General features: G+C 40.5%; 1 protein-coding gene across 1 annotated transcript; it reads right to left on the bottom strand.

Annotated features, from left to right (window-relative positions):
• Positions 1–18,778: 18,778 nt before the first annotated feature.
• On the bottom strand, positions 18,779–19,438 carry LOC131597353 (uncharacterized). The gene is made up of 2 exons (XM_058870058.1): positions 19,256–19,438; positions 18,779–19,117 (listed from the first exon to the last, which is right to left on the bottom strand). The coding sequence occupies exons 1-2, from the start codon at positions 19,436–19,438 to the stop codon at positions 18,779–18,781; spliced, it is 522 nt and encodes a 173-aa protein (XP_058726041.1).
• Positions 19,439–24,226: the final 4,788 nt, after the last annotated feature.

Here is a 24,226-nt window from a genome sequence, read left to right as displayed (position 1 = left end):
TGTCAAATTAATCGATGGTCTCCAGCATATAGTAAACAATGGAAAGCTTTCCTCACAATGGTTAAGGCTAAGCCGATCCAACAAAAAATTGTGTACCACAAAGAACTTCTATTAGTATTTACTAACAACCTACGTTTCATGCACACACTAAGATTTTGAGTTTGAAAATCATACCTGCCTTGTCACTTTTATTGAAAAAGAAAGGGAAAAATTAATCTTTCAAAAATTTCCACTCTCTACCACTTTCATGCATGTTGCTCCATTGTTGGTACTCTCATTGTCTTGCTTGAGCTTTTCATTATGTTGTGGAACTACTCATTCTAAACTGGGGATAAAATAATATCAAGACAAAATCATTCAAACAGAAAGAAAGTACTGAACTGAGTCATGGTGACATAAAAGCCACCTAAGATCCATAACAATAAACTTAAAAATAATAAACAACAGGAAATAAAATATCATTAGTCAACAAACAAAACAAAAATCAACATCATCCGTCCTCCACAATCACCACATGTGATCCTCATCATCTACCAAGTCATCCTCTTCCTGCACCTGCTCATTCTGCTCCGGCTGCTCAACTCCACTAGTGGCACCACCCCCCACAGGATAAGGATCGGACTCCGGCCATCCACAATACGTGAAATAGCTCTCCCGAGTGGGAAAGGTACGCTCCTTAGGGGTACAGATGGAGTTCCTGTATTGCTGCTGCATAGCATCATGCAAGAAAATCTGAGATCTCTGATTGGCCTCCCACATGGAGGCATAGTAATGATGGGCAACCAGTGGATTAAAGGTGGGAGGAGGGCCTGCAAAAGGTCCGGCTTGAGAGCTAGTGGCTGCAGCTTGCTGATCTTTCTCAAAAGGGGTTTTACAGAATCTGTCGATATAAGTGTCATCAATGGTGGTGTGAATCACTAAGTGTCCCTTATCAGAACAATCTACTCCCTCAGCATGGCATAACCCCATAATCAGACCTGGGAATGGTAATATACATTTATCATTGATGCCATGCTCAGTGTCACTCAAAGCTTCTCTCCTCAACTCTTGTGAGATAATGAAAGCGATATCTACAGAGTGTCGGGACATGATGACTCTCATCACTAATGCTGCATCCATTGGAATGGTGGTAACATGTGCTCGGGGTCGGATGTTATAACTCAGAATTGACAGCACAGCTCGAGCATCGATGTTTAGATCTTTCCTGTGATAGTGCATCGGAGCTCCACTCTTTCCAAGTACCGGTCCTCGTCCGCTGGCACAAATCTTCCTCGTAACATCGTCCAGCATGTACGATGTTTCCAACAGATGCTTTCTATAGTAGCATTTTTCACCTTCTCGTAGTTGCAGCGGGTTACCCAAGAACTCACTAATAGCCTGTCGGTCGAACCGGATAGTGTGACCCTTGACAAATGTCTCATGATTGTAGGCTACAGTTTCTGGGGTGAGTTTGAGAGCGTTTGCATAGAACTCCCTCACTATGTCCATATTGATTTCCTGATAAGGCTCGAATACGCGGTCCCACTTCCGGTGTTCAAAATAACTCCACAGTGTACCATACTCACCATCTTCTTTTGGGACAATCAACTTCTCAAGGAGAATGGTGCGAGAGGTTAATTGAGCAAACCTCTCCTTTTGTGCAGGTCCCAAGAAGCGTTTGATAATGGTTGACCGAGCTTGGGGACCACAGGGACCGGCACTTGTAGTCTTTGTGCGACCTCTCTTGGCTGGTTGCATATGCAAAGATGGATAAAAGTAACCACACAAACAACATTACACATTATCAGGTATAAAAATTTAAAAGAGCTCTGCAGAATTTTACACAGTCGCAGCTCGATGGCTCGTGGCGCGGCGCGACTGTGAGCGAAAAATTGAAAGAGGCATGGTGGTGCACTGGTGCATCCACACACAACTCAACTGTTAGTTTTACCACAACCAGAATCCCTTACATAGTCTTCTAACCTAGGGTTTTTCAGAATAACCATTCAAATTGCTTGAATCTACTTACCCATTATTAGGGTTTCAACTCTCCTCTTTTATGAAATTGAAAGGAAAGAGAAGTAGGAACATACCTTGATTGGTGGTGGGGACGAGATGCTGACGTTAATAGTGACAAAATTTCAAATTTTCGGCTCGAGCCTCGTCGGTGGAGGGCCAGTTCTCGATGTGGGGAAAACAAATGAAGTGGGGTTTACAACAAAACCCTATTTCTATGTTTTTAAAAAAAATGAATTTCGCGAAGCCGCGCCTCGGTACTTAGTGGTTGCGGCGCGCTAAGCCTTCTGACTTAGTGTCGCGGCTCGCAGTCCTATGGCGAGGCGCGCTGGTTTTCACAAAAAATGTTTCTTTTTTTATTTGCCCTCCATTTGCCATAGTGACTGATGATATATAAACAAGAATACTGAAAATAAAAAAATCTCACCACGTTGGGTTGCCTCCCAACAAGCGCTTTGTTTAACGTCGTTCGAGCTCGACAGTTCACGCTTTCAAGGACTTAAAAATGGCGCATGCTGCTCCACTCCTACTATTGTAAACACTATTCCTCTCCACAACGAACAGATTTTCCATGATGCACCTTTTGAAGGTATGGGAAGAATGAATGAGTTTGAAGACCAATTTCTGGAAATGCAGATAGAGATCAAGGCCCTAAGGGGAAAAGATCTATTTGGGAAAAATTTAATGACCTTTGCATGGTTCCTAATGTCAGAGTTCCTGCCAAGTTCCGACTCCCGGAATTTGAGAAGTACAAGGGGAATTCTTGTCCCCACATTCATCTAACCATGTATGTCGGAAAGATGTCTATGCACACTAAAAACCAACGTCTAATGATTCATTACTTTCAAGATAGCTTATCTAGAGTTGCTTTGAAATGGTATATGGGTTTGGATAGTACTCACATTCGTACATTCGATAACTTGGGTGAAGCTTTCATCAGACAATACAAGTACAACATTGATATGGTGCTGGACAGAGATTAACTCCGTGTTATGTCCCAGAAGGAGAAAGAATCATTCAAAGAGTACGCGCAAAAATGGCGTGAACTAGATGCTCAGATCATCCCTTCAATGGAAGAGAAAGAAAGGACAAAGGTGTTCCTCAAGACCCTGAGTATATTTTACTATGAAAATATGGTGGCAAGCGCACCCAATGCCTTTACTGAAATGGTAAACATGGAGATGCGACTGGAAGAAGGTATCCGAGAAAGTCGTTTAAACAAAGAAGTTGGTTCATCACTATCTGGTGGTGGAACTAAATGGTTTGGTAGAGACTTTACCAAGAAGAAAGAAGAAGTTGTAAGCGCCATTTCAAGGGGAAGAAAGAGACAATATCAGCCTTTACAGATTGCTGATGTTACTCCCTTTGTCAGCCAGGCTCCACAACCAAGTGTTCAAAAACCTCAGCTTCAACAGCCTCGACAACAAGCTCCTCAACAAAATCAACAAAGGAAGTATCCACCTTTTGATTCTATTCCGATGACTTAGACAGAATTTCTTCCCATGCTGTTACAAAAGAATCTAGTTCAACTAAGGGATCCACGCCCTCCTCCTCATAATCCTCCATTCTGGTACAAGCTAGAGGCTCATTGTGCTTTTCACAAGGGTTCTCCTGGTCACACTGTGGAAAATTGTTACCCTCATATAAGTGAAGTTCAGAAACTGGTCCGAAGTGGTATGCTCGCCTTTAGGGATGTTAATCCTAATGTCCAAGCTAACCCATTACCCAATCATGAGGCTGTTAATGCTATACACACTCAATCTATCTATGAGCGTGTGTATGATGTTCGTGAATCAACTCAATCTTTGGTGCAAATGCATGCTGTCTTGTGTGAACTTGATTATTTTTCTCCTCGCGATTATAGTGTTTGTTCAATGTGCTCAAACTCCATTCGTGGATGTGAAACTGTGATTGACGATCTTCAGAAACTGTTGGATAGAGGAATCGTCAGTATAACAAGGAAGAAAAGAAATGAAGAAGCTCACTCCATTAACATGGTGCATGGATTCCCTGGGAGGTACCAAGTTTGAGATATTCGTTTCATCATAAAACCATTGGTCCGCACCCATAAACTGTTTTAATTTTCTGTATATATTAAACTGCGTGGTTAGTAAATTAGGGAGTGACAAGACTAATTAATTGAACGGTAGCTCACTAACTCAAGATAAATATTCGAATCTAACTCACGTGATTGCTACACACACCCACCTCTAGGGTAACGCCTCTTGTTGCCTATTGCTTTCGATTTCGATCAAATAGTCAAGTCCCTTCGAGCGTAGGGATACCTTAGCTTGTTGCCTTCGATTCAAAATCACCACGTCCCTCCGATAAAAGATCATAGTCCCTTCGAGTTGCCTACGAACAAAATGATCTTGTCCCTCGATGTTTCCTCGATTAAATGGTGATAGTCCCTTCGATTGATAAGGTATCCTTACTGTTGCCTAAATGACTATTATATCCTTCCCTTAGACTACCTGCCCTCTTTATGGCAAGGGACAGTCTTATGGCGAAAGATACTTCTCTCGATGACCCGCACATCCAATTGAAAGACTTCCTGCCCTCTCATGGTATGGATAGATCCTTTCGCCCGAAAGACTTAAAGAACAAGAAAGACAACGTAGGGTAGGTAGCTATTAATTGCTTGCTCACATTCAAATCAAATTCAAACTACTTTTCGCACCTCCTTTTCAAAATAATTTCAAAACAAGGCTACGCTTATTTACAAGCTAAAGTCCTTAACGAAATCTTTTTACTATTCACACACGACACTTCAAACTTTTCAAACAAACAAAGTGAGCTAAGCAATTAAGAGCCCATGGATAACCATGGATGAAAAGGGTGCCTTACACCTTCCCTTTGTATAACCTACCCCACGAACTCAAAATCTTTCAAAGGTCTTTCCTGTTCTTTTTGCCTTTCTGATTGGATAAAATAAAAGTCGGTGGCGACTCTTGCTTACCGTGACATTTCGATAAAAAAGTCAGTTCACCGTATTTCCTGTTCTTTTTCCCTTCATTTTGACCAACCCCAAGCATGCACAAGGGGGGGTCTCCATGACTATGCCGCTCCTAATCTTAAGTGTTCTTGAATCCGGGAATAGGATTCGTCCTTCATTTTTCCCAAAACAACCCTGAAAAATAAAACAAACAAAGCAAATAATAGAAAACATTTAAAGTGTTCCTAAACTTTTAAGGTAACCCCTCTTTTATACGAAAATTCTCCCCAGCAGAGTCGCCAGTTCTGTAATACGGTGAACTGACTTTTTATCGAAATGTCGCGGTTAAGCATGAGTCGCCACCGACTTTTATTTTATCCAAATATCCGAAAGGCTAAAAGAATAGGAAAAACCTTTTAAATAAAAACTGAGTTCGGGGGGTAATTACGCAAAGGGAAGGTGTAAGGCACCCTTTGCATCCATGGTTTTCCATGGGCTCTTAATTGCTTTGCTCTTTGATTTCGGAAATGTAGAAGAAGTGAATATGGACTTTAGCTTGTAAATGAGCGTAGCCATTTTGAAGGTTTATGAGAAAGAATATGAAACTGTTTTTTAGCCAGAGCAAGGCAATTAGGGGCAATTACCTTAATAATATAGAAAAATAGTTCTTTTAGCCTTTCAGGGTGAAAGGGTCTATCCATGCCATAAGAGGGCAGGAAGCCTTTCATTTGGAGGTTGAAGGGTCATCGAGAGTTCGTTCGCTATAAGACTGTCCCATGCCATAGAGAGGCGGGTGGTCTAAGGGAAGAACCAGAATAGCCTTTCGTAGGCAGCCAGAGGATACCTCAGCCTTTTCGTAGGCAACTTTCGAGGGTCGAGGTCATATTGGTGTATCGAAGGCAGCATCATTAGGGTCGTATGACCTTTGCATAATCGAGGCAACATGACTGAGGTATCCTCGTATTCGAGGGACATGGCTATTCTGCAAAAACACAAGGCAACAGGCAACAGAGAGGTTACCATAAAAGGTGTGTGGGTGCAACAATCACGTGATTAATTCAAAATAAATTATCTTGTAATTAAATGGCTCTAATTCAGTTCAAAGTTATCACTCCCTAGAATTACTAACCACGCAAAAATATAAACAATATAATTAAAGCAATATGGGGAAGGGGAAAAAGAAACCAGCGGGGGAAAGGGAGAATGAAACCAGTGGGTTTGACATAAGTAATAATTAGGCAAACAATAAAAAAAAGATTAGAGTTTAGGGTTACCAACTATTTGAGCTTTGGCGGTTGGCAAACCCTGAAAAATCGGAAAAGAAGAAATATACAAGAAGGAATGAGTGTATTATCAATTCAAATAATAATTAGGGTTAACCCTATAAAAATCAAAAGAAGGGCAAGGAAAATAATAATAAAAAAAAAGTATGAAAAGGACTTAGCTTTTTGATTTGATCTGATATGGTTGGCAGTCGGAGGTAGCCTCGGGGTTAACCCTGACAAATCGGCAAAAATAAATAAAAGACGTGAGTGCAAAAGAGTCCATTGACTTTCGAGGTTTTTACCCTAATAATCATTTTATAATGCAAATAAAAATTTAAATAAATAAAATAAAAGAAAATAGAGTCGGGACTTAACTTCGTAAAAGGCGTGGCGCGCAGTCGGGAGGTATCTGAAGATAACCCTGAAAATTTGCGCAAAGAAGAGAAGAAAAATGTTAGTGCATGAGTGATCTAATGACAAACCTTGCAACCCTGATCAGGGCACAAGTTAACCATGGTTAATAGAATAAAAACCTTAAATGAGTGAGTTATTGGTTTTCAACCTAATTAATTGAATCAGCAAAAAATTTAGGTTTTTGGTTTGATTGTCTAGCCTTAATTATTAATTAAATGATTAATAAACCTATTTTTGATTATTATTCTAATTTAATAAAATAATTTTAAATATTATTCTAAATTAACAAATCAATTTAAACTAATATTCTAATCATTTAAATTAAATTAAATAATTATCAAAAGTTCATCATGGTTTTATAAAATAAAAGTTTATATAAACAAGATTAATGTTTTTTAAAAAGAATTTGGTAAAAAAAAAAACAATTAAAATAAGAATCATAAAAATAGAAATAAAAAAATATGAAAACAAACTTAGCTGCGCTTGGGTGTGGCGAGCCTGTGAGGTGCATGGTGTGGACGCGCTGCTGGGACGTCAGATCTGTGTCCTTGGAAGATCACTGGTTGATGCTTGAGGGTATACGGTATGTCTGATAAAACGTAGGCACTAGATCCACCTGCAGGTTTATTCAAAGAAAATATTTCAAAAATATTGCAAGAGGATTGAACCCCTGCCCTTGCGCATCAAGCACTTAGAACTAACACTCTTACCACCAGGCCATAATTCATCCGCTGATAACATTGCAATCAACACGAATAATATACAATACTAATTGTTTTCAAAAACAAAAATTAACTCAGATACGCGCCAGTTCGTCGTCTTCCTTATGGACGGCCAGAGTTTCAACCACGGTTTTCTTCACCGTTGCTATAGGTCTGCAATCCTTCAAAAATAAAAAATACACACTATAAATTCAAGGAAGAACCATGGATCGAATCAGAATTTCCTCCTGAGCATAATGGAACCAGTCTCATGATCCAATTGCTCCTGTATTGAAAAACCCTAAAACGGAACTTACTAACCCTAGCCATGGCACCTGCTTTAACTTGCGCTTAAAACTCAATTAAATTATCCAGACAGCGTCGAAACATGATTAGGAACACAATTATGCAATCAAAACATGTTGAAGATGCGCGTAAGTACGAATTTGATTTCGAAAATTTTGGGACAAACCGTGACTCGTATCTTCGTGATTCTGAATGCTTTAGATAATGGTGATGTTCTGGAAACCTTCAAAGAACCCTGAAGAATCGTTTTTGAGGCTTGGAACCACATGAATTCGCCTGTGATTCTGTCTGCTATGTAACTTTGTTTCACGATTTTTTCTTTAAAGCTTTGAGTCGGATTTCCTTGGCAGCCACCTCCACCTGTTTCACAAATTTTCAGGTTGGAATAGAACTCCTCTGCCGTCTCTTTTTTCTCCCATTGCTTGTGAATGGTTTGGAGGGATGTTTCTTGGTGATGAATTGGTATCAATAGTTGAAGAATCTTTTGTTTGTGAATGAAAATAGGGGTTAGTTGTTCCTGTATAATCTGTGAAAATTATGTACGTCAAAAAGTTTATACAACAGCAAAGGTTTTGTGGGAAGAAAGTAAGGGTTCAATTGTTCCCTCTTTTTCGAAAGTGTAGAAAATGTTAGTATATATACACACATAAAATTAGATTAATTAAAAATAAAATAAAATCATTTAATCAATCAAAAATAATTAAGGCTTAAAAATCAAACATTATTTCATTTAAGACTCAAAAATTATTTTAACTAATTACAATAATTCTTTTCTAAAAATAAGTGTTATTCCTAAAAAGGGAAAGAGGAAAGAAAGTTTTCAAATCCTTTTTTATATATTTTATTTTATGATTTTTTGGTAATTTTTATGAATAAAAATGGAAAAAGTAAAAAAAAAAAAATTTAAATACATAATTAATAAAATACGAAAATTAATTAAAAATAATAGAAAAATATAATTTTATGATTTTTTTGAAAATAATTTAAAACAGAAATAAAGTTAGTAACAAATAAAGAAAAAAATGTCAGACATGGGATTCGAACCTGGGACCTTGTACCCGCAAACCTTACACTCTTACCAAACGTGCCATTACTTTTATTCGTAATAAAGTGTCATTCGTAAATATATGAGGGCAAATTTTGAGGTATGACAGATGGTAACCCGACCTCAGATCAATCTTGCTAAACACAAGAGCACCAACCAATTGATCCATCAAGTCATCAATTCTTGGAAGTGGATACTTGTTCTTGATTGTCACCTTATTCAACTGACGATAATCAATACAAAGTCTCATACTTCCATCCTTCTTCTTAACCAACAACACTGGAGCTCCCCGCGACGACACACTAGGTCTCACAAACTTCTTCTCAAGCAACTCTTCCAATTGCTTCTTCAAATCGGATAACTCAGATCCGGAAATCCTATACGGTGCCATAGACACAGGTCTACTATCAAGTACAAGATCAATAGAGAACTCAACTTCTCTCTCAGGCGGCACATCAGGAATTTCATCAAGGAAAACTTCAGGAAATTCGCACACCACCTTCAACTCTTCTATGATCGCTTGGTTCTCAATAGACATTGATGAAACCAAAACAAACACTTGAACATCCTCTTTCACCAACAAACGCAACTGTCTAGCAGACAACAACTCAACACCTTCCTCTTCAGAAGAAGAAAACCTCACAGACTTATCATAGAATTGATGTGAACATGGTTATGCTCTAACTAGTTCGCTTATCACCAATCGTAGCATCTTCGGGATACTCTTGCTTCTCAACATACCTTTTGATGTCATAATACCATGGCTTTTCGTCATACACATCTTCAGTAGTGAGACAATGAGCAGGGAATACATGTGCAGGCTCTTTGTAACGGAGGATCCTTATGTCTGGCACTTCTTTGGGGGAGCTAACTCTGAACATAGCTGCCAAAGTAGCCAAAGCATCTGCCAACTGATTCTCCTCTCGGGGGATATGTTTGAAAGTGATTTCCTCGAAAGCGGGCAACAACTCCAAGATATAGTCCCTATAAGGAACTAAGTTGGGGTGTCTTGTCTCCCAATCACCTCTCACTTGATGTATAACCAAGGCAGAATCTCCGTAAACCTCAAGGATCTTGATCCTCATATCAATGGCTGCTTCGAGGCCCATTATGCAAGCTTCGTACTCTGCGACATTGTTTGTGCAATCAAAACATATTCTAGCTGTGAAAGGGATGTGAGTTTGACGAGGAGAAGTCAAAACTGCCCCAATACCATGGCCCATAGCATTTGATGCACCATCGAACGTGAGAGTCCATCGCTCCCCTGGTTCGGGTCCTTCATGGTCATCTAGTTTCATGATATCTTCATCAGGGAAGTCAAACTTCATTGACTGATATTCTTCTAATGGCTGGTGAGCAAGATGATCTGCAAGGACACTTCCTTTGATGGCCTTCTGTGTGACATACTGGATGTCGTATTCTGATAAAAGCATTTTCCATCATGCTAGTCTTCCTGTAAGGGCCGGTTTTTCAAAGATGTACTTTATCGGGTCCATTTTGGAGATCAATAGAGTGGTGTGGGTCAACATATACTGCCTCAGTCGGCGAGCGGCCCATACCAAAGCACAGTAAGTTTTCTCGAGTAGTGAGTAACGGGATTCACAATCGGTAAACTTTTTGCTCAGGTAATAAATGGCGCACTCTTTTCGACCAGACTCGTCATGCTGGCCCAGCACACACCCCATAGATCCTTCAAGCACAGTTAAGTACATAAGAAGCGGTCTCCCAGGAATCGGAGGCATGAGAATTGGTGGCTCTTGGAGGTATTGCTTGATCCTTTCAAAGGCTTCTTGACAATGATCATCCCAACGTATATCTTGATTCTTGCGCAGCAGTTTAAAGATGGGTTCACAAGTGTCAGTGAGATGAGAAATGAACCTGGCTATGTAATTCAATCTCCCAAGGAACCCTCGAACTTCTTTTTCATTCTTTGGTGCTGGCATATTCTGTATTGCTCTTACTTTATCAGGGTCAACCTCAATCCCTCGTTGGCTCACGATGAATCCAAGTAACTTTCCAGATCGCACTCCAAAAGTGCACTTGTTTGGATTAAGCCTCAACTTGAATTTTCGCAGACGAGCAAACAATTTCTCAAGATATACCAAGTGTTCCTCCTCAGTTTGGGATTTTGCAATCATATCATCAACGTACACTTCAATCTCCTTATGGATCATATCATGGAAAAGGGTCACCATCGCACGTTGATATGTTGCACCAGCATTCTTAAGACCAAAAGGCATCACTTCATAACAATACGTACCCCACGGAGTGGTAAAAGTAGTCTTGGTCATATCTTCAGGAGCCATCTTTATTTGATTATAGCCAGAAAAACCATCCATGAATGAGAATACCGAATACAGAGCAATATTGTCGACTAACACATCAATATGAGGCAGAGGAAAATCATCCTTCGGACTTGCCCTATTCAAATCTCGGTAGTCGACACACATGCTTACCTTTCCGTCCTTCTTAGGAACAGGTACGATGTTTGCAATCCAAGGAGGATATTCACACACAGATAAGAAACCAGCCTTCAACTGTTTTTCAACTTCCTCCTTGATTTTCAAAGCCATATTAGGTCGAGTTCTTCGTGGTTTCTGCTTTACAGGCGGACATTCTGGTTTGAGCGGTAACCTGTGCATAACTATATCCGTGTCTAAACCAGGCATGTCTTCGTATGACCAGGCGAAGATGTCAACATACTCTCGGAGCAGCTCAATCAACCTTCTCTTTACATCACTTTGCAAAGCGGCCCCTATCTTGACTTCTCTCTTTGCCTCTTCTGTATCGAGGTTGATGATTTCTATGACCTCCTGATGTGGCTGAATGGATTTCTCTTCTTGTCTCAAGAGTCTTGCCAATTCCTCAGGGACTTCACAATCTTCTCCACTATCTCCATCAGCTTGGTCAATTGGATTCTCAAGGATATCAAGACGTGGAACTGTAACATTATCATTTTTGATGGAATCCGAGCCAGATCTGCACGATGGATGGTTCATGCCTTAGAATGCAACACATAAAAGAAATGAAAAAGGAGAAAAAGCTTTGCCATTTTTGAAAAATTTTTTAAAGTAAAAATGAAAGAAATGGAATAGTAATTGCATGCGAAAATATGATTTTCATTCAATATTAAACAAATTGAAACACATGGGGGGCCCTTCTTTATACAAGTCATCAATATGTCTGGGGCAAGACACACGATTTATCAAAACAAGAAAATTACATCTCCATAAAAGTGACTCTAGGGATGTCCAATATGGTCCAAATGTTGAGTTCGTGTCCAGGCGCAACATGGAAAATGAATCTGGAGAGATCTTCTTCATCATCATCATCATCCACGGCGAGAACCTGACCTCCAGAACTAGTACTGGCACTGACGAACACCTAAGAAATCAGGGGAATCACCTTCTTTCCGAGGGTGGTGCTGAGTTGAGTAGAAGAGGACGGTTGGTATCCAAGCCCATACTTGTCTCGCTTCTCATAGACATCAATCAGCTTGCCCCAGGCACCATGGGGAACACCAGCTTCTAAGAAAGCTTTAGCATCATTCAAGGATGAGAGGGGTGCTCCAAGTTCCCTCTTATTCTCGACCACAGGGAGTTTGTCAACCGATACAATCTCTAAGGCTTGAAAGGGTGTCTCTTGCATCTCTCCCTCCACTTCCACATAACGGTATACTGCCAGATTATTAACTATCAGATCCTCTTCACCAGTGATCACAACAATCTTGTCATTCACAAAAAATTTCAAACACTGGTGGAGGGTAGATGTCACAGCTCCAGCAGCGTGAATCCAAGGACGACCCAAGAGGCAAGTGTACGAAGGGCGTATGTCCATAACGTAGAAGGCAATGTAAAACATGTGAGGACCAATCAAAACAGGCAGATCAATTTCCCCTTCCACGGACCTTCTAGAACCATCAAACGCCCTGACACTCATAGTGCATGGTCTCATCATAACCCCATCCATACTCAGCTTAAACAAAGTAGCTTTGGGCATCACATTAAGAGAAGAACCCGTATCAATCAGAACTCGAGACAACACGGCATCCAGACACTTTATGGAGATATGCAACGCTTTGTTGTGTGCTCTACCCTCAGGTGGAAGTTCATCATCACGAAAACCCAAACAATTACCAGCAGCAATGTTGGTCACAACCCCTTCAAACTGAGGCACAGTAATGTCTTGAGTTACATGAGCGGAAGCCAGAACTTTCATTAGAGCATCACGGTGAGCTTCTGAGTGCACCAAAAGGGACAAGATGGAAATCTTAGCTTGAGTTTGGTCAAGTTGATCAATCACTTTATAGTCACTTTTCTTAATGATTCTCAGAAGTTGTTCAGCATCTTGTGCAGTACGGGTCTCATGAGGGTCAACAGCAACTTGCTTCCCCTTCGCTTGTGCATTGGCATCTTTGTTGGTCTCTTTAGGAAGTGGAGGAGGGGCAGCGAAGATTCGACCACTACGAGTGATGCCACTAGTCCCAGCAATATTAGTGACACTCGAATTACCCACCGGGGGACAATCATACTTCTTCCCTCGAATATACACAGCATTATAACTCCAAGGAACCGCCTTAGAATCACCCACAGAAGAGGAAACGGGAGATGGAGTCGAGGGAGTCAGAGGAGCACTTGGAACCTGAATAACCAACGGAATTCTTGGAGCTTGAGTAACCAATGGAGTACTCGGGGCATGAATGACCAAAGGAATGCCTTGAGTCTTTGACACCTCAGCAGGATAGTAAGGGATTTCTAGAGTAGCCACATTTTCATTAGAAACAACCCTTTCCACTCTAAGAATACCTTCATCCATCAGCTTTTGAATCTCTTCCCTCAACCTGGCACATTCCTCTGGATTAGAAGAACATTGTAAACAGAAGTCATGTAGTTCACACAAAACCTCTTGTTGCACGAGGTGCTCTCTGACAATTGCGAGCGGCATCTTAACCTCATTAACATCAGTTACCAGGATTTGGTCGTCACATAACTCAACAGCATTGGTCGCACCTGTGTGAGGAGGCATAGGATTATTCTACACATTAGGACCAGTAGGAGCGAACGAGATAAGCTTGTCATCAAGGAGATCCTGAACCTTTAACTTGAATGCCCTACACTTTTCAATTGTATGGCCTGGAGCCCCTGAATGAAATTCACAACGGGCATTAACATCATATCCGGGAGGAAGAGGACTAGGTGGAGGACCAAGTTCACGAAGCTGTACCAACTGACCAGCAAGCAACTAAGGGAGAAGCTGAGCATACGACATCGGAACCGGATCTATACACCTATCCTGGTACCTTGGCCTTTGTGGAGCTCTTTGACCTTGAGGCCTAGGATTTTGCTGACGATTCTGAGGAGCAGCAACTTGTTGTTGTGGGATGAACGGCTGTTGAGGTGCCACCCATGGCTGTGGAAGAGTAGCAGCATATGCTTGAGGGACATATGGGCCAGGAACAACATAAGGCATTGGGTAATAAGGAGGTGGAACAGCAGAGTATACAGGAGCTCGGCCTTGATCAACAGAGGCGGTGCTAGTCTCACCTTCTTTCTTCTTCACAAATCCGGAGTAGGGCTTCTTACTATTACCATTAGAATTGCTAGGATTAGTAACACCTTGAATGGTACCAGCTTTAACACAGTTCTCAACCCGTTCACCAATGATGACCACATCTGAGAAGGAAGGAGAAGTATTACTAACCATGTGCTGAAGATACGGCCCTTTCAGAGTACCCATAAACAGATCAATCAATTCGCGGTCGAGGAGAGGAGGTTGAACTCGAGCAGCAAGTTCGCGCCACCTCTGGGCGTATTCTTTGAAAGATTCTTCAGACTTTTGTGACATATTTTGAAGCTGGGCACGGCTAGGAGCCATAGCGGTGTTATAGTGGTATTGTTTCAAGAAGGCATCAACAAGTTCTCCCCAAGTACTAACATTAGACCTCTCAAGTTTCATATACCACTCCAACGGGGCTCCAGTGAGACTGTCCTGGAAGAAATGCATGAGCAATGGTTCGTTTTTAGCATGAGCAGCCATCTTACGGCAGTAGGAACGGATGTGAGTCTCTGGGCAGGTGACTCCCTTGTACTTATCAAAATCTGGTACCTTAAAGTTTGGGGGAATAACAATCCCAGGTACCAAGCACAAAGCAGCAGTGTTGAAACTTGAGGTTTTAGCAACCTCAACAGCCTTAAGGCGCTCTTCAAGAGCCTGGTACATCTTAGCAGTCTCGGTCAACTCAGTAGTAAGATCGTGTTCAAGATCAATAACCTCGTGATGGTCGTCCACTACTTTAAGTGTCTCATTAATAGGAGTCTCCTTAGTTTTCACTCCTCCATCAAGAGAATTGGTAGGAGCATCCTTGACCAATCCAGCGACACTCTTTCTGAGCTCCTCTTGTCCTTGGACAACGACATGGAGGGTCTCCATAAGTTGGGTCATTCTTTCCCCCATAACATCCATATCCCTACGGAGGGCAGCTTGATTCTGTTCAAATTGGTCCATGATTCTCTTCTCGTTGTTCCTGGTGCAGTAAGGATGTAAGGAAGTCAGCTTTGTCGTTGAAGCAGAAACCTATTGCTGAAAGGGACCCCAATTAGTTTCTTGTACAATAACCTGAAAATGCAATGTGACAATGTGAATGCATGAGTGCATGTGTGCGTATGACGTGATGTGCCATTTTCAGATTATCCAAGATTTAATATTGATCCAGAATAGCTAACAATGTGACAAAAGATAAGTATCAAGAGAAACTAGTTCTTTTTCATTCATAACAGAAATTTAAACTTGGGCAAGCCATACATCAACAAGATAGTTCAACAAGGGAAATAAAAGACCCCATCCAACAAGCCTGGTGGTGGTTGAGACATACAGACTCAAACATCAGTCCATCTGAATATAAAAAAGAGGCCCTCCTTGTCTGAAGTGCTCGTCGCTCCACTTCTTAGTTTCATCAAACAGTTTCTTGGTTGCTACTCAATCTCTTCCTTTAAGAAGGCTTTGAATCACCCCATCTTTGCGAAACAAATGCCCATCCAACTTCTTGCAGCACTCCCTAAGTTCGTCACATCCTTTACATTCTGGGAGATGTTCCTTCTCAGGTGCATTCTCCATACTTGCCATTTGATCTCTGAGCTTGGAATTCTCTTCTGTTAGTCGAGCGGTGCGGAGGTGACTCCCTTTCAGCTGAGTCTCAACTGCTATTCTTTGGGTAGTCTCTTCTTCCAGTTTCTTTTTCATAGTTCTCAGCTGATATTTAGTCTCTTTTTCTAGTTGGAGCTTGTGGGCTTTCAAGTCCTCTTGGTACTCTCGCTTGAGCTTCTCTTCTGCCTCTTTTATGGCCCTTTTTATGATCTTCTTGTTATCCTCAACAACAATAGTGGTAGCTTTTTCACCCCTTTCAGTTCTAGTCCTCTTTTGAACTCTGGAAGATCCTCCTTTCAACATTTTAACCTCATGTGCTAATTCAGCCCTTTTCTGATTCACCAAGAAGTACTTTATCTTAGCATCTTGCCTTTTTTCTCGCAACCTGATATTTTCCACATGCACTTGGTTGTAGTCTTCAGCTGGCACGGTGGCAGTTAAAACTTCAGGTGGTTGCTCATACAATGGTTTAACCTTCGGGAAAGGCAACAGGCGCTCCTTGACTCTATCTTTCACCCAATCAGTGTAGGCTTGTTTAGCAACGGCATTCTTCCCTCCTAAGGAAGTTCGGTCATCTGTATGAATACTATTCCAGGCGCTCCTCACTTTTTCTAGACCCACTGGATCAGCCCCTTTCTCAAAGCAAACAGATTCAAATATTTCTTTGTCTAATGGCTTGTCCTTTAGCACAAAACCCAATTGGCGCAGCGCTAGCCTCGGATTGTAATTGATAACTCCTTTTGTTCCTATGAGGGGAACGTTGTCAAAACTACCACATCTAGTAATAACCTCCTCTATCCCCTTTCCAAGGTGATACCAAACGATGTCATTCGCAGTAAGCCCCATGATCCTTTGAGGCCATTTCTGTGAATCCCTTGTTGTGACAAACGGTCCACTTTTAGGCAAGTGTGAAGTGAACCACTCGTATAGCAACGGTAAGCAGCCTCCAACTGCTCCCTTCGTCCCATACCTGGAATGAACAGCATAATAAGTATCCGCCAAGAGAGTAGGCACAGGGTTTTGATCCATAAAGAGGCAAATGGCAGTGAGATCGACGAAATTCGAGATATTCGGGAACAACACCAAACCATAGATCATAACAGCTAAGAGAGCATTGAATTCTTTCCATTTCTTCTCAATAACAAGGGCATTAGCTTTCCTCATCAGAAATTTCACATAGAACCCGTGAGTTCCACCATTAGGCTTCCAGTTATCTGTAACGTCTTTCATGCTCAAATAAAGAGCACCAGCAATTCGATCCATTTTCGGTTTCTCGGGTACACATACAAAAGGGATTCTATGTTGAACCTTAATCTTGAGGATGTCAGCATATTCTTCGAGGGTTGGAGCCAGTTGGTAGTCAAGAAAGGTGAAACATCGTAACTCAGGATCGTAGAACTGAAGAAGCGTGTATAGAGCCCATTCATCAACCCGAGAAGTCAACATGTGTAAGATATGGCCATATGTCTTTATGAACTCATCCAAGTTATGCCCAGTAACTGAAGTGCTCAAACGGATCAGAGGCGTTATATCCTCAGGGAAGAAACTGCAGGTGAAGGTACGCCTAGTAACCTCTTTGGTAAAAGTCACGTTGTTAGCCATCCTGGATGAAAGAGTGGTAACCTCGGATACCCTGAAAAAATGGCATGCATATGAGTGATAATAAATTTCTTTTTTCTTTCTTTTCTTTTTTTTACAACATCTTTTCTTTCTTTTCTCTTTTTTCTTTTCTTTTTCTTTTTTTTTTTTGGAATTTAAATATGCCATGATGTAAATGATGCAATGGAAATCCCTCCAATGTGGGAAAACTGTATTGTTGTCTCTGAATGAGGTCGGACGGCATAAGGTCAGAATTCCGGCATAGGTACCACACAACCACGACGACAATAGTCACCAACAGAACAGAATAGTCACCAACGGTACCTGTCATGTATATCCCTCCCCACTCACAGGTGAATCTAGGTCAGGGTAGGTCAAAAGGTCTCTAGCGTTAACAACTCTCCTGAAACACCATCATCGTTGCAAATACATGCCAACAATGGTATCCCATTCGAGTCTCGACTGGTCGTGGGTCTCATGATCGCAATCAACAGAACCTGACATTCTGTCGGCGTCATGACTATCCACTTTATCCTAGGTATCCTATGTGTCAACTCTGGCCTGGGTATTGGGCCTTTTACCTCATAGAACATCCCACCCAACCTGCAAACAGAGAAAATATGTGGTCCCCACGGGGACCCATAATATAGTCCAGACGCATGCGGAAAGTAAATATGATATGCAAGCAAGAAATAAACATGATGTGCAAGCATATATACAGGATGAAAACATATAAGCAAACAAATAAACACCCAATAAAAGAAACAAACAAAGGCTAGGATCGACTTACTAAGAATGGACCAGCACATATCTATCAACATCCCCAGCAGAGTCGCCAGCTGTCGCACGCTCGCGAAAAATGAACAGAGTCGCCACCAATATATTTATCCCATAAGGGAAAGGAATACCAGGAAACCTAACAAAGGAAGGAACAGGGTCTTGTGACCAGAGAATCTAGGTACGGGAGTCGGTTACGCGAGGGGAAGGTATTAGCACCCCTCACGCCCATCGTACTCGATGGTATCCACCTATGTTTGTTTCTATCTAAAGGGTGTGTACTATGTCTATGTCTATATGCGAATGAATTCAAAATGTAGGGAAAATAAAGAATTGTACTTGCACGGGCCCTACCCCACTGCCTACGTATCCTTTTCAGGAATCAGAGTTATCGTAGCTCGGCTCACGATTTTCTGTTTGTTTTTGTGTTTTTTAGTTGGGCGGAGTTACCGTTCGCGCTCTTGCATAAGGGATCGCCTACGATGCGTTCGAGCGGAAATAACAATGCCCTTAGAAAGAAGGAAAAGAGATTGGTTTGTGTCTTTTAGGGTAGATGAGTGATGAACAGTTCCCAATACCGAGCCACTCACCACTTTCTCTACTTTCCACTCGGAGCTTCATAAGGCTTACCACGGCCTTGTTGACCCTTGCCCCTCTTTTCATTAATAACACTATAAAGAGCATTGTTTTCTTCCTCATAGATTCGACAACAATTAACCAAATCAGCAAAGATGCGAATCTTTTGGTAATTAATTACTTTCTTAATCTCTGGATGCAATCCATTCTCAAACTTGATGCACTTGGAAAACTCACCATTGGCTCCATCATTGTGTTGGTAAAACTTAGCCAACCCACCAAACTTAGCAGCATATTCCACAATAGACTTGTTCCCTTGCCTTAGATCAAGGAATTCAATCTCCTTCTTTCCACGGACATCCTCAGGAAAGTACTTCCTTAAGAACTCCATGTGGAACACTACCCAAGAGATCTCCTCACCACTAGCTTCCAATCTTCTACGAGTCTCTAGCCACCAGTCATCAGCCTCGACTGCTAGCATATGAGTCCCATACCGAACCTTTTGAATAGAAGGGTAATCCATCACACGGAAGATTCTCTCAATCTCCTTTAGCCATGTCAATGCGCCATCAAGATCATGAGTTCCCTTGAACACGGGAGGATTCTCTCTTTGGAAGGTAGCCAAGTTGCGAGAAGCAGCATTCTCACCAACATTCGGTTGATGTTCCAAAGCTTGAGCCATTTCTTCCAAGCAGTAGCTATCGCAGCATCATTTCTTCCAGCAATCTCAACTATTCACTACAACACAGAAACAATCAGCACAAAACAACAATACAAGTATTGTTAAACCACACTACGACACGACACTTGGCCGGACAGGCCGACCTGCTCTGATACCACTATTGTTATACCCCAAATCTACCCCGAAAATATACAAGAAAATCAGAGTGCAAAATCTCAAAACATACATCACATTTGAGGCGTCACAATTACATCGTAAAACAAATCATACGCATGCTCATATATATATATATATACATAGCAAGTAATATAGATGGAACTCACATCTATTCAACATCAATGCTCAAATAGTCATAATATCGCAGCGGAACAACATCAACAACATAATCCAAGTCATACATGCCAAACACGGGCAACTAAAAAACCAAAAAATATCTCTATAGGACATAACAACATAATCCAATGAGAGATAACAATATCCAAATATAATAACAAAAACGACAATACGGAAAGACATAGTCAAAACAACATAGACGTCCCCTGAGTGCTACGTATCAGAGCTTAGACACATCGACACGAGCTAAAAGGTAAACGGCTACTCCACGTCGTTACCTGCACGTTACCAACAAAGGGTAACATTCAAACACAAGGGGTGAGATATTATTCATTATAAAGAAAAGTATGATAATATTCAAAGCAAAGTAAAGATCATACATATATCACCACTTCTCATAATATAACATGTTACCATTAATTCACATCATTCAAACATCTTACAAAATGGTAACCATGTCAATAAACAAGCATGACACATATCCATTCACAATTATGAGTTCAATACATCACAATAACATCTCATTATCACTTCGCAACAACATCTCATCATCACATCACAACAAACACACATTCCAAGCCACATCAAATGCAATTCAAATGTCGACTTATGCAAATGCATGTGGTACCATTCAGAGTAAACCTCCCATTGTCTCAAGAGTTGCCATTAGGCACATCGTCGCTATTTGCCATTAAGGCCGTCGTGGTTGCCATAGTTTTCAGGCCGTCGTGTTTGCCATAAGTTTCAGGCATGCAATATGCAATGGATGCGACTCAAAGATGTAGATCCACGAGTACAACATAACAATACGTTACAACATCGTCTAAACAACCATCGAACATTTTCAATAAAAAGTATAACTTCAACAACAACAACAAAATCCCCATCATCCATAAGAATGTGTCACTTTACAATCACGTCGCAACGTTGCATTATCATCATACAATAATACTTCATTTCACAAAAACATTCACAACATAAAGCAACTCAATTCAAGGAAAGGATTCATAAAGATTTACAAGGATATTCAAAGCATACACAATGGTAAGACATTAATTAGAGCTTCATGGCAGTCCAAACAGCATTTAAAAACAAGTTACGGTTCAAAAGATACATCGTGTCAAAGTTTGAACAAGTTTTGCACAGCAAGGTCCGCTTAGCGACCTTCAAGCGCGCTTATGGAAATAAAAATTCAATAACCCCGCTTCACGCAGACTGAAACAGAAGCGAACAAAAACAAAGCTCCGCTTAGCGAGCTCTCTTTAATTTTCAAAAACAAACAGCATCTGCTTAGCGAGCCTGAGCCCGCTTAGCGGACGCGCGATTATGCAGAAAAATCACCTTCGTGACAGAACTGCGAAACCTCACATCCACCACTCCAAACCCATTAAAAACATCAATTAAACACATATAAAGGCATCAACAATCATCATTCATCATCAATCATCCATAAAAACATGCATTCACTCATAAATTTCACGAAAACTCATCACAAACCTAGGGTTTCTATAACCCACAATCCATGGTTCAACATATCATCTAAACCCATCCTAAACATCATCATACATCCCTTTAGCATGAAAGAATCCCACCCTTTACTTAGGTTTTGGATTGAAGCCAACTCTTTCTTCAACCTTGAGATTCTTCTCTTCTCTCTTCTCTTCTTGCACAACTTTGCCAAATGAGTTCTAATTCCCAATTCCCTTCAATTCTCTTGTTTTTCTAAAACCCTCACTAATTCTCAATTGCTAATGAGCTCTAATTAACACCCTTCACTTACTAATGCCAACTTAGGCCTAATAACTCACCTTACTCACTAACTTATGCTATTTACTATTAAAACTCAATAAATAACACAAATATGACATAAGCACTTAATTAACACGTAATAATTAAATAAATCACATAGCACACAATTAAATAAAATACGAAAATAAAACGGGTGTTACATTGATTGCTTAAGTTGTTTGTTGAAAATCCAAATGAATGAGAATGGTATTGACTAAAATTGTCAAGGTACTCAAACTCTTTTCCAAATCTCTTTTATTTTGTGTTAAAGTATTGATAAAGCTTTTCATTTGTTAAAAAATGGTTTGGTATTGTTAAAGCTCAACCACCCCTTTGTTTTAAAACCTTGGTACTAAGAGAAGAATTATTCCCGGTGAAACTACTCTTAGTCCATTGAACTTGTATTGTTAAAGCTTGGTCCCCTTCTATTAAAAACTTGTTAAGTGTTGTTAAAGCTTAACACCCAAAAATATTTTGATCACTTTGGCCCCCCTTTTATTTTTCCTTTTAAGAGGAACTACAAAAGCTCTGACTTCCCTATTGTTAAAGGGGTATGTAGGCCTAAGATGTGATGTCTTATCGAGCTCACGTTCAAAAACTCATTTTCCCATCCCCACACTCTTTTTAACAAGTTCACATATGCTTTTCAAAACACATGTACACAAAAACAATAACAATTTCAAAGAGGTTCCCATGGGATACCATGGATATGAGGGGTGCTTAAAACCTTTCCCTTGTATAACAAACCCTCTGTACCCAAATCTCTGATAAGTTTATTAGTTTTGATTTTAAAAACTTATGTGGGTCTTATTCGCTCTTTCTACCATTCCTTTTGGAAAAAATAAAGCGTGGTTGCGACTCTGTTTTAAAAAAATGAGTTAAGTCATTCCCATGGTTTTAGTCTCACCAATTTCACCGTTGCACAAGGCAAGGATGATTTAAAAGAGTGGTGGTTGAGCTTTAACAATAGAAAACCATGATTGATTTAAAAGAGGTTGAGCTTTAACAATACAAAACCATGATTAATTTAAATGAGGTTGAGCTTTAACAATATAAAACCAGATTTAAAACAGGGAGAAAGTGCTAAGCTTTAACAATATAAAGCACAAAGTAAAAGAGGAGGAGAAGAGAGTGAGTACCTTGACAATTTTAGTCAATACTATGCCATTCCTTTGGATTTTTAACAACGAGGAATCAAAAATCTCAAACAAGCATATAAGGGTAATACATCTCAAATGGTGTGTGAGACATGGTATGTGTATCATGTGTCGCACGCTCGCGAAAAATGAACAGAGTCGCCACCAATATATTTATCCCATAAGGGAAAGGAATACCAGGAAATCTAACAAAGGGAGGAACAGGGTCTTGCGACCAGAGAATCTAGGTACGGGAGTCGGTTACGCGAGGGGAAGGTATTAGCACCCCTCACGCCCATCGTACTCGATGGTATCCACCTATGTTTGTTTCTATCTAAAGGGTGTGTACTATGTCTATGCCTATATGCGAATGAATGCAAAATGTAGGGAAAATAAAGAATTGTACTCGCACGGGCCCTACCCCGCTGCCTACGTATCCTTTTCAGGAATCAGAGTTACCGTAGCTCGGCTAAAGATTTTCTGTTTGTTTTTGTGTTTTTTAATTGGGCGGAGTCAACGCTCGCGCTCTTGCATAAGGGATCGCCTAGGATGCAATGGAGCGGAGATGACGGTGCCCTTAAGCAAAAGAAAAGGAAATGATTGGTTTGTGTCTTTTAAGATAGATGAGTGGTGAACGGTTCCCAATACCGGGCCACTCACCACTTTCTCTGCTTTGCTTTAGTCTGAACCCTTGTTAGGTGTTTTAAAGTGTTTTTGGTTGTATGTTTTTTAAGGGAGTTTACTTCACGATTCAAATCACATAAAATGTATAATGATCGAGAAGCAGATTAGGGAATGAATCCCACTCACTTCCATCCCATTATGTAATGTTTGAGAAACAGATTAGAGAATGAATCTCACTCATTTCTCTCCCATTAATTAATGTTTGAGAAACAGATTAGGGAATGAATCCCACTCGTTCCTCTCCCATTAAGTAGTGACCGAGAAACAGATTAGGGAATGAATCCCACTCGTTTCTATGCCACTAAGTGATTGAGAAATAGATTAGGGAATGAATCCCACTCATTTCTCTATCACTTGCTTAATGTGATTCGCATCTTCCTTTTATTAATGTTTTAAAGAGTTGAAAAGAAAAAGAATGCAATAGGGAACTAGATCTAACATCTAATCTAAGTTATTCTAATCTATTCATGGCCCTAAGGTCAAGGATACCTATCCTATCTCAATTCCTCTTAACAAAGAAGGAAGAGTCTAAGGGAACATGGCAAGCAATAGTAAGAAATAAGCAACATCAAAGCAAGAAATAAAAGGTTAAGCATGGAAATGGGAGGTGAAAGTTTTAGGTCAGTAGCTAACCAAGGGATTGAATGTCCCAAATCAAATACAAAAGCATCATGGTATCATACAAGAATATCCACAAGAAGTTACCAAAGTATCGCATGCATCGTTACTTACCAATTAGCGGACAAACATCAATTAATCAAAGCAAAATCAAGTGAACACATGGTCTAAGCTTGAAGTCAGTAGAAAACTCATTCATTTAGTTCTAATATCCTATGTTAATCTATAT

Source organism: Vicia villosa, linkage group LG4, assembly GCF_029867415.1.
Source record: "Vicia villosa cultivar HV-30 ecotype Madison, WI linkage group LG4, Vvil1.0, whole genome shotgun sequence".
NCBI lineage: Eukaryota > Viridiplantae > Streptophyta > Magnoliopsida > Fabales > Fabaceae > Vicia > Vicia villosa.
Note: the sequence above shows the minus strand (reverse complement) of the source record. Positions and strands in the feature narration are given on the sequence as shown.

What these genes read in the sequence shown, in the direction of transcription:
- LOC131597353 (XM_058870058.1), bottom strand. Translation starts at nt 19,438, where the DNA reads ATGGCTCAAGCTTTGGAACATCAACCGAATGTTGGTGAGAATGCTGCT. An exon ending in ATTACCCTTCTATTCAAAAG is followed by an intron (nt 19,118 to 19,255) that starts GTTCGGTATGGG and finishes TACTTTCCTGAG; the next exon opens with GATGTCCGTGGAAAGAAGGA.